The 11,394-nt window shown below is 39.7% G+C and overlaps 1 protein-coding gene across 1 annotated transcript in view; it reads right to left on the bottom strand.

Moving 5' to 3' along the window:
• Positions 1-581: 581 nt before the first annotated feature.
• The window catches only part of impg2a (interphotoreceptor matrix proteoglycan 2a), a 66,421-nt gene continuing 55,608 nt past the window's right edge, over positions 582-11,394 (bottom strand). Inside the window, exons 16-20 of the mRNA XM_080203501.1 lie at positions 11,021-11,209; positions 8,752-8,953; positions 5,791-5,870; positions 4,409-4,480; positions 582-3,618 (exon numbers count right to left, since the gene is read on the bottom strand). Coding sequence (XP_080059627.1) covers positions 4,444-4,480; positions 5,791-5,870; positions 8,752-8,953; positions 11,021-11,209 — 508 coding nt within the window. The 3' untranslated portion in view covers positions 582-3,618; positions 4,409-4,443. The remainder of the gene's footprint in view (positions 3,619-4,408; positions 4,481-5,790; positions 5,871-8,751; positions 8,954-11,020; positions 11,210-11,394) is intronic.

Here is an 11,394-nt window from a genome sequence, read left to right as displayed (position 1 = left end):
TTGAACTGCAAAACCTGCCACATAACCACAAATAACATCACGATACTTAATAACTCTTTCTTCATTAAAGTGTCCTCAGTCACAAATTCAAATACATCATCTGTTTGAATTTGGGTATCATAATAATGCTGAGTGGGAGAAACACTTGTGTGCAGCAATAATTTCAAATGCCTTTTAAAATTGCATATGTTTTGAGTAAGTTTAACAGCTCCACATGTTTCCCAGCTTCACACACGTTGTACATTTTGCAGCCAACCTCTGCAGAGTCCACCTAAACGTGACAATGGCCCTGCAGAAATGGAAGCAGTGTCGAGTCAGATCCTTGTGCAAGTGAAAGCCCTGACCCACAAATGATGTGGCAGGAGAAAATCCAGACCATGATTTCTGCTGGCCTTGAGATTTTGAAGAAGAACTTTGATGGAGTAGTTGCCATTAATAGGCCTGACCCACAGCATATACAAGGGCTCCAGAACCACAGTTTGAACACTCTGGTGCAGATGATGCTTATAGGAAAACCAGAATTCTGCAGATTTAGTTATCCATCACTCTAAATACTAAAGTTTTATATTAATAAGGCAAGAGCAGGTATTAAGATTTTATTTTAACAAAAATAGACGCTGTGCACAAAATGTACAAAAAGCATTGTGAAACATACAATTATGGACAATGTTATATTTCAGTAGAACTGGATGTTACATGGCTACAGAAATGATACATTCAGCATTATTCAGGTCAGAACCATCATATTTTTAATCTATTATTAGTTCTAACATATCGCATCACTTCATTTGAATACATATGGATCATATTTGAAGATGAAAATAGTGGTACAGGGAACAATGTTGCAGGACTAGTCATCCAGGAACCTTGACTCATGCACCAGAATTCTACCACCCTGCCTGCCACGGAATTGGTGCGGGCGGGGGGAGAGGACAACGGACATGGGTCGAGCCAGGCCGTAAAAATCCCACCCACGATCCAGAGATACGAGTTCAAATCCCATCACGGCAACTGGGGAATTGAAATTCAGTTAATTGAATAAACGTGGAATCGAAAGTTAACATCAGTAACAGTGACCAAGTAACTTCTGGTCTGTCGTAAAAATTTGTCTGGCTTACTAATGCCTTTTAGGGAAGAAAATCTGCCATCATAACCCAGCCTGGTCTATATGTGCCTATAGTGTGCTTGACTCTTTAAATGCCTTTGTAATGGGACTAAAAAGAACTCAACTGGTGAGAAAGTGGTGCACCATCATCTCAAGGGCAATGAGGATGGGCTATAAATTCTGGCCTTGCCTGTAATGTCCACATCCCATGAATTCTGCAAGTTCTACTGATGAAATTTTATTTTACACCCACTAGTAAGATATAATTGTGAAAATAATAACATCATTTCACTATCACTACTGACGAAAATGTAAAGCCCCCTCAAAATCTTTGTTTTACTTCCATCAATGAGATAGGAAATTCTAATGAAGATGTTACGATTCTTATTGTAGGATTCCTTTAAAAGTTCTGTAGGGACCTCTTAGCTATTGGATGCAAATTCTGATTGCAGTGTCTCCAACGTTGGTGGCTGTGCCATCAGCTGCCAAGCTCTGTAATTCCTCCTCTAAACCTTTCCACTCTCTTCCATCCACTCAGTGACTCTGAATAACCTAGTTCTTTGATCAAACTTTTGATCATCAGCCTTAGTATATCCTTATGTGCTTGGTGTCAAATTTTCTTTGTTTGTGGTCCTGTGAAGCATCTCTGGCCTGTTAATTATGCTGAAGGTACTTCATAAATACAAATTGTTGTAGCAGTTGTTGGAAGAGGGCGGTTGACTACAGGTTGACCTACATACTGACATGAAGTTAGAAACTGTCTTTTAGAAAGCATTGACTGTATTCCATGGAACAAAATAGTTGTTCCTCAAAAGAAAAACTATTTGCTTTAATAAAACATCTTATCAAGTCAGTAAAACATCACAAAGCATTTAGCACAATAAATTACTTCAGTGTGCAGTGACTGCTGCCTTGGTAATAAATGATTGTAATCGAACTGAAAAATTAAAAATCAAGACATTTCTCTTGGAAAGATATATTACATCTAAATCTTGCCTACTCTCAGTCCACTCAGTCCATTTATTTAGCATGACTTTTAATTTATAATCCCTAAATTATCCACTGAAACACATTAGTAGGCTTTAACATAAAACTAATGCCATTATCCATACAGAATAATTCGATTATAGTAATGTTTGACTATTTCAAACCATTATTACTTTTCGATCAATTCAGTCATCTATTTTGTCTCTTTGTATGAGCGTACATTAATACTCTTATCTATTAATTCCCAGAGCAGTAATATGTATAATTAACAGTAATATGTATAATTTGAATGCACAGTAATTTGTAATAGTTTACAAGACAGTCTTAGGCAGTGTCAGTTCTCATGGGGAGGAGGAGTAATCTGTAAATTTAGACGGTTGCAATCTAGCTCCAGATATTCACCTCCTTGTAATGTTAGCCATACAGATTCTCATCTTTATTTTAGAAAGCAAGGCAGTAAATTGCACTGATTAGATATAAATATTTCCTATTGTTTGACAATGATCAAGTTTTGGTTTAAGAAACGCAGTAAGCATATTGTGTATTCTAGACGTGGGTATGAAATGGATTATATATGTGTCGCAATGCAAGAACTTCACAATTAAACATAATAACGATAGACACTAAGGTGTACTCTAAAAATGTATAAAGCATCCTACAGAGGTGTCGTTTAAAAATTCATAGCAGTATATAAACTACAACCGTGGAAGAAAAATGTGTTAAATACTGATTTTTAAAAACTTAGAAAAGTAATCTAGCATTGAACACGCCTGTAAAAATGTATCCAGAATCATATAATCACAGTTCACAGAAGGATTTTAACAGCCATAAGCCCAAAAGATCCTAGGTTTGATCTCAATTTAAATTGAGTTGGTTGATCTTAGCTGTGACAACATAGTGCTGCTAAAGTGAACTTCAGTACCGCTAGGTTCCAAAGTAGAAAATCAACCAGGGTTTCCATTTCTGATTACTATCTAAATGAGAAAAACCACAGCTATCATTTCACATTACAGCCTAAACATTCAGAATCCCTGCTCCAAGCCTACCCAATTTAGTGTTCTGCAAATTCACCCCTACCCCACAATTTGAATAGCCAAACTATACATGGGATCTTATTGCCTCTAAAATATCAGTAACAAGATTATTTCCTTAGATTCAATCGCCACTTCACGCATCACAGAGTCATACAGCACAGAAGAGGCCCTTCAGCCCATCAAGCCTGCACCATAACTACCACTGAAGTTACACTAATCCTATTTTCCAGCACATATCCCATATCCACGGAGCTTATGAAAATGGTCTTGAAACACATTCATGTTGCAACTGTCATTGCATCACTTGATCAATGTTCAGTTATTTGAGAAAGTTAATAAAATGATAGAATGACACAACAAATTTATTCAAAATCACAGATTTGCTCCTGTTACCACAGTAACGACTGTTACATGAGCACCTGAACTCCCATGATTCTTTCCAGTCTCTCCTGTCATTGTTCGCAAGTAAAATTGAAAGAAAATTTGAGCAATCTGTAAAAGACAAAATGGTAATTTTTCAGCAATGCTGTGCAATTTAATCCTTAACTACGTTGCATAAGCAGGCATTTTATTTGCTGTCTGAACCTATGCTGTGCCAAATTATTGGACCAGTTCTTTTTTGATTGGATTAGATGAAAAATAAAAAATTGATACTTTCAAAATTTGAATTTAAATATCGAAAGGCTGAATTGGTACAAATCTATGGATTTCCTGGCCTGCTCACTGGCATTAAACTCCAGAGCTGCTGAAGTCAACCATGATTTAAATGGATGGCCACATCCACTGCGGCAAAACCCACTGCAGAGGGGCTGGAAAATCTCGGTGCATACCTTTTGTGGAAAAGATTAAGAAATTTCCTTTAATTCTAGTGGCCAACAGAAAAGTACTTCAGACAGCGCTAGAGTTTTAAGGGTCGACTGTGGGAAGCTAAGTGAGGTGGAGTAAGTCTAAAGGAAATACTTACATTCATGTAGCACCTTCCCCAATCTCGGGATGTCTCAAAGTACTTTACTACTAATTAAGTACTTTTGAAGTACAATGACTGTTGTAGAAAAATACAGTTTTCTAAAGCTTTGCTCCCACGCTTATCGATGCAATCACAATCACACCATCTCTACCACTGGTCTTGTCTTTCATCTCTATCCATCTGTGTCATCTCCTTCTTCTAATCTACAACAATGTCCATCTGTTCCACTACACTTTTGACACTTATAATTTTAGCATTAAAGAGTAATAAAATGTTAATCAAGCAGCCACATATTATAAAAGCCAGCATTGTTACCCCTTTCATGGTTTCTTTCCGCCTCTTCTAAGAGATTAATTGGTTGGATTTGTTTGAGTATTATCCGCAGATCTAGTGGAGAGAGAGTTAAGCAAAAATGTCAGTAAACTAGCTAGCAGCAGTGTGGCCATGTTGACTATCCATGCTCCACAATTAACCGGAGTTTGTTCCACAGTATTCAACATAACTGGCCCTATGTGAAAATGAATACACCAAGGCTTTTGCTTTGAACAAATCAGTTTTCTTTAAAATTGTATTTCATAAGATCAAGCTGTTTTGTTTCTACTGACTGGCAGGAACTTATTGTCCCCTATCGAGTATATTTTCAGTGGGTGCGGGGGGGGCATGTAAAATATGACGGGTGGTTAACCCACCAGACTTTCCTACTCACCCTTAACCGAGCCCCCATAAAATGGTAAGTGGACAGGAGCCAAAATCAGCTGTCATCCTGCCATTACTTTTACGAGTTGATCAACGGCCAAATTAGTTTGTAAATAAGCCAACTGACCTCAATATTACATTGCGCGTGGAATAATACAGCTGATGTGGGCAGGTGCTTGAGAATGGGAAGACCATTTTATGACCCAACAGGGTAAAAGGCAGGAAAGAAGGAGAGTGCTTTATGTCCTTCTGAGGGACTCTACACATCTAGGTACTTCCTCCCTCTTCCACCCTAGCCACCACCACCCCACTCTGTTCCACCAAGATGGCATCCTCTTTTCATTTCCTGTCTGGTTAACTGCCCCTTCGCCACTCACCACCCCCACCTCACCCACACGCCCTCCTCCCTGCCCAGAACCCTAGGCATACTTGCTCCAGAGACCAGGGTCTCTTCATCCTGCGGTTTACTTGCAATCCCAGCAGTGCCCACTACAGAGCTCTGGCGATGCTGGCACTGCTAGAGCACAGTAAGAAGCTTCACAACACCAACAGGTTTATTTGGCAGCACAAGCTTTCGACCACATCACTGCTGGAGCAGCCAGCTAATTAGATTGACCGGCAAAGCCCAAGGGCAGAACTCGATTGATCTGCACCTCAAATCCATTTACCCACCTCTAAACCATGGATACCACAACCTAACAAAAATCTACTGCCCTTGGCTTGAAAGCTTTGACTGCATTAACATCCATACCCTATAGGAGTGAAAATCTTAGATTTCTAATATATTGTGATGTGAGAAATTACTGGTTGATTTCCCTCTGAAATGGCTTAACTCTAACATCTGCTTATTCTAGATATCTCCACCAGGGTGGAGTTGGGTAAAGGTAAGACAGACTAATCGAATTAACGCAAACCAGGCACAGTTTAACCCTGAGACACACCACATGACCGAGAGCAGCTGATTGTAAAACATTTGAAGATGAACAGTCTACATGACTCACATCTGATGCTGTCGCACAAACTCTGCAAACTGACGATCCTTAGTGTATAGATCTATGATCCGTAGCCTGTCTTGAATTTCCTAAAATGTCAGCAGCCAAGACACAGAGTGACTTAATAAATAAGTTCATTTCAACTCCAAATACACTGCTACAAACAAGCACAAATATTTAAGGAATAAGTTTGTTTATTTATTATTGTGACAAGTAAGCTTACATTAACACTGCAAGAAGTTACTGTGGAAATCTATTATGGTTGTTGAGGTATATTTATGATTATATGCTTCAGTTGTATTTTAACTTTAATGATTAAATGTAATTCTGTCAGACCAGTTGATTGCAAATGTCCCAAGAATTGAAAGTTAGGCAATGCTCACTGGATAACCCAACAGGTTTATCCTACAACTATTTGACCAAGAAAAAGCAAAATCCAAAAAATGTCACTCTATCGCAGAAAAATAAAACTTTACCAGATTTATCCAGCACTTTTATTGTTTTTAATTAACAACTTAAATGTAGAGAAATCTATCTATATTTTGTAACTTGCACAGGGCTTACAATTGTAAAAAAGCTGTTCCTAAACTAGCAGTATACTTATTCGCAAATAGATTAAGGATTACATTTAAGTTACCTAAACCTACAGAAACATTCATTAATCTCACATCTGGTTTTACCATTGTAAACTCTCATGGACTGTGTGGTCAAAAAGACCAAAAGAACAAAGGACAAAGAAAATTACAGCACAGGAACAGGCCCTTCAGCTTTCCAAGCCTATACCAACCATGCTGCCCGACTGAACTAAAACCCCCAACCCTTTCGGGGACCATATCTCTCCATTCCCATTCTATTCATGTGTTTGTCAAGACACCCCTGCAAAGTCACTTTCATATCTGCTTCCACTACCTCCCCCAGCAGCGAGTTCCAGGCACCCACCACCCTCTGTGTAAAAAACTTGTCTCGTACACCTCCTTTAAACCTTGTCCCTCGCAGCTTAAACCTATGCAGCCTAGTAAGTGACTCTTCCACTTGGGGAAAAAGTCTCTGACTATCCATCCTATCCATACCCCTCATAATCTTAATCTCATAATCAGGTTTCCCCTCAACCTCCATCGTTCCAATGAGAACAAACCAAGTTTCTCCAACCTCTCCTCATAGTTAATGCCCTCCATACCAGGCAACATCTTGATAAATCTTTTCTGTACTCTCGCCAAAGCCTCCACATCCTTCTGGTAGGGTGACGACCAGAACTGAACACTATATTCCAAATGCGGCTAACTAAGGTTCAATAAAGCTACAATATGACTTGCCAATTTTTAAACTCAATGCCCCGGCTGATGAAGGCAAGCATGCCGTATGTCTTCTTGACTCCCTTCTCCACCTGTGTTTCCACTTTCAGTGACCTGTGTACCTGTACACCCAAATCCCTCTGCCTATCAGTACTCTTAAGGGTTCTGCCATTTACTGTATATTTTCTAACTGTGTTAGACCTTCCAAAATGCATTACCTCACATTTGTCTGGATTAAAGTCCATCTGCCACCTCTCTGCCCAAATCACCAACTGATCTATATCCTGTTGTATCCTCTGGTGTCTTCATCGCTATCCGCAAATCCACCAACCTTTGTGTTGTCTGCAAACTTAGTAATCAAACCAGTTACATTTACAAACAGCAAAGGTCCCAGCACTGATCCCTGAGGAATGCCAATTGTCACAGCCCTCCATTCAGAAATGAATCCTTCCATTGCTACCCTCTGTGACCGAGCCAGTTTTGAATCCACCATGCCAGCTCACCTATGATCCAATGCAACTCCACCTTCTGCACCAGTCTGCCATGAGGAACCCTGTCAAAGACCTTACTGAAGTCCATGTAGACAACATTCATTCTCATCAGTCATCTTCGTATCAGTATATATCAGTAAACATTTTATTTTTCTACGATAGAGTTAATTGTTAAAATTTCGCTTTTTCTTGGTCTTTCTAGTCTGACAGAATTAGATTTAATCATTGAAGGTAAAAACAGAAACATATAACAGCAATTCTGCAAAGCAGTTGTGGATCATAGCAGATTGGATCAAAATTACCCAAATTCTTTTATAAGAACTTCAAGCATCCTTTTTTTTGTTTTTATTCCAATTCAATGGAATCAAGTCCAATTCAGAGTCTCAACAAGTTGAGACATTCCCAATCCAAGCTGACAAGATAGGGCTCTCACCTCCTGTCTTGGGCTTGATCTACATGATCCTCCTCCAATGCTTGATCTTATTTGTATCTTAGCCAAAAAGCCAAGATGCCGCTTTTAAAAATTGCTTCAAATGAAACTAAAATGTAACTTAATGACTTCAACCATGCACAGCATGTTGATACTACACTTGATCTTAGCCAAAAGACCAAATAAGGATTTTTTCACCTAATCTATGTTGTTGTGATCTCCTTAGAGGCCAATAACTTTTACAAACAGAATCCAACTTCCAGTTGTTCGCTCCAAGAACATTTCACTTTTTAAAACTTTTACTGTAACAAATTACTTTTTAAAAATCACTATTGACTAAACATTATTTATTTTTGTTGTCAACTAATACCTTAACTACAGAAAGTGACATTCCCTTTGTATACTTATTGCCCATTGCACTCCTCTTGGAATTACAGTCATTTTAGCAAATAGTCTACAGCTGAACCATGGTTAGCACTTTTGGGCTAAAATCATAATGCTCAAAAGGCCAGAATTGGAAGAGTACAGCCATCTCGGAGAATTGTAGGGCTGGAGGAGATTGCAGAGATTGGGAGGAGTGAATGCATAGCAGGAGTTGAAAAGAAAAATGAGCACTTAAAACTAGAGTATTTACTCAAATGAGTGCCCAAAGAGATGAAGCCCCAGGACTAAAGACTGCAATGACTGGAATGTGAAACATTTAACTAGTACATAACAAATGCTTCTCATTTTCTGTACATTCTACTGCATTTCCTACCTCCTTGCTAAGTTCACTGTGCTCATAGATGTGTCGGATCTCATCGCTGCTGAAGTTGGCAGATGCCTCTGCACTGCCTGAGCTATACGAGGCCCGCTGAGGGTAACGTTTGTTGTAGTGACTATATCCAGTTGTGGCATCGCTCTCATACATAGGATTATATTTCGTCCCATTCTCCACTGATTCCAGGTTATTACCTAGACTAGGGAAGGAGTGGGACATGCTTTTCTCAATGTTCTAGCATACCACACAGTAATGGCAAACAATGTGAATTGTACTTAAGGATACAAATATATTTTCTAAAATCTTTGAGGACCAACTGAATAGGACATTAGAGATAATAGTCAATCAAGACCAAAATTCGAGCATTTCATTTAAAGACGATTTGTAGAGTTAAATAATTTTGTCAAGAAGCAAATGATAACCAATTTTATGCCATTATTGGAAAAAATAACAAAATGCTATCTAGAATCTGATGATAATTACACAGATCAAATATTCGCATGTTAGTTTTAAAATAGAGCTGTCAAATCCTGTCAGGATTATCAAACAGGCTGGGCTCTATAATCTAGAAAAGAAAAGGTTAAAGGGTGTCCAGATACAATAGAGTTTTAAAGTTTATTTACTAGTCACAAGTAAGACTTACTTTAATACTGCAATGAAGTTACTGTGGAATTCCCCTAGTTGCCACAATCCGCCACCTGTTCAGGTCAATGCACCTAACCAGCACGTGGTTCAGACTGTGGGAGGAAATTAGAGCACCTGGAGGAAACCCATGCAGACACAGGGAGAACGTGCAAACGCCACACAGATAATGACATGAGGCAGGAATCAAACCCGGGTCCCTGGCGCTGTAAAGCAGCAATTTTAATCAATGTGCCACTGTGCGTCCTACACAAATCTTTAAAATTATGAAAGGATTTGATAGGGTGAAGATAGAGAAGATGTTTCCACTTGGTGGCAGAGTGAAAGCAGAACGAATACTATGAACCATGAATATAAAATAGTCACTAATAAATAGGGAATTCAGGAGAAAGTTCATTATTCAAACAGTGGTTAGAATGTGGAGCTTGCCATCACAAGGATAAAGTGATTGGTAGAAAGATTAGCAGGGAGATGAGAAATCTTTTCACCTGGAGGATATAAGGTTTCTGGAACTCACTGCCTGAAAGGGTAGAAGAAGCAGAAACTCATTTAAAAAGTGATGGGAAAGGCACCTGGAATCCTGTGGTCTCCAGGGCTACAGACCAAATGCTGGAAAATGGCATTAGGCCGCTGCAACCTCCATGGTGGACTGGGGGAAAGTTTATTCCTGCTCTGCTCAAGGCGCTCTTTCAAGACGATGCTTCAATCTCAATGCAGTTGGGCTTTGCCGGTGCGTTGAGGCATGATAGCATGAAATACACACCCTTAATTCTTTTAGGCAATGTCATGTGATTTGCACAGAAAACTGACAAACACTCCACCATTTTTTTGGTAAGATTTCCCCCTGTATTTCAAATAATGCTTACTGTTACTCCTTGGCAGGTGGGCAGTATGATGGCACAACGTTTAGCACTGCTGCCTCACAGTGCCAGAGACCCAGGTTTAATTCCCAGCTGGGGTCATTGTCTATGTGGAGTTTGCATGTTCTCCCCGTGTCTGCGTGGGTTTCCTCCAGGTGCTTCAGTTTCCTCCCACAATCCAAAGATGTGTGGGTTAGGTGGATTGGTAATGATGCTAAATTGCCCCTTAGTATCAAGGGAATTAGCAGGGTAAATACGTAGGGTTACAGGGATAGGGCCTGGATGGGATTGTTGTTGGTGCAGGCTCAATGGCAGAATGGCCTCCTTTTACACTGTAGGGATTCTATTCAAGGGGGCCAGCTAGGGTAAGTGGTGGGGTTATGGGAATAGGACCTGGGTGGGATTGTGATTGGTGCATAGTTGGTGGGCCGAATGGCCTCCTTCTACACTGTAGGGATTCTATGATTCTCTCCCAACAGAATATATTAACTTGTCTTAATTAAATTATTGGGGGAGTGTAAGGAATGAAATCTACTTGGGAAGAAACAACAGAATGAATTTTCAACTTGCATCTAAATTGGGTCGTCAACAAATTCTCCACTGGTAACTCACTGGTTGGGAGAAATGGACTGGATTATGTGCTGACAGGTTTTGTCATGAGGCAAACTAATTCCAAAAGGGTAACAGCCAGCCGCAGAACCTTTGAAGAGTCAGGAGGAGAATTCCCTCTTGTTTATAATGTATGCGTTTGTTCTGTTACTCACTCTGTGGGTTCTTCAGCGGTACTTTTGGCATATTGAGCACGAAGAGTCCTGGCAATAAAGAAAATCACAGCAGAAGCCACCAAAAGGAACCCGGCCACTGAAGCGACGGCAATGGCCACAACAAGAGTTTCAGAGACATACTCCTCACAGTGCTCTCCTCTATACCACCAGTTCTCACCCACACGACACCTGCCAGGAGGAAAAATACATTTTTACTACCAGATTTAGATAGCAATAATTTATTGCTCAGGAACAATCTGCAACATTCTTGTGACCGAGGCTAAAAGTTATTGCCCCTTTGTTAAGGGGGTGCAACAATCAAGAAAGCAGTAGTGGAGGTGGGTCCATCCTTACTTTAACAGCATGGAGGGTAA

This window comes from Carcharhinus amblyrhynchos, chromosome 15 (assembly GCF_965287045.1).
Source record: "Carcharhinus amblyrhynchos chromosome 15, sCarAmb.v2.hapA, whole genome shotgun sequence".
Lineage (NCBI taxonomy): Eukaryota > Metazoa > Chordata > Chondrichthyes > Carcharhiniformes > Carcharhinidae > Carcharhinus > Carcharhinus amblyrhynchos.
Note: the sequence above shows the minus strand (reverse complement) of the source record. Positions and strands in the feature narration are given on the sequence as shown.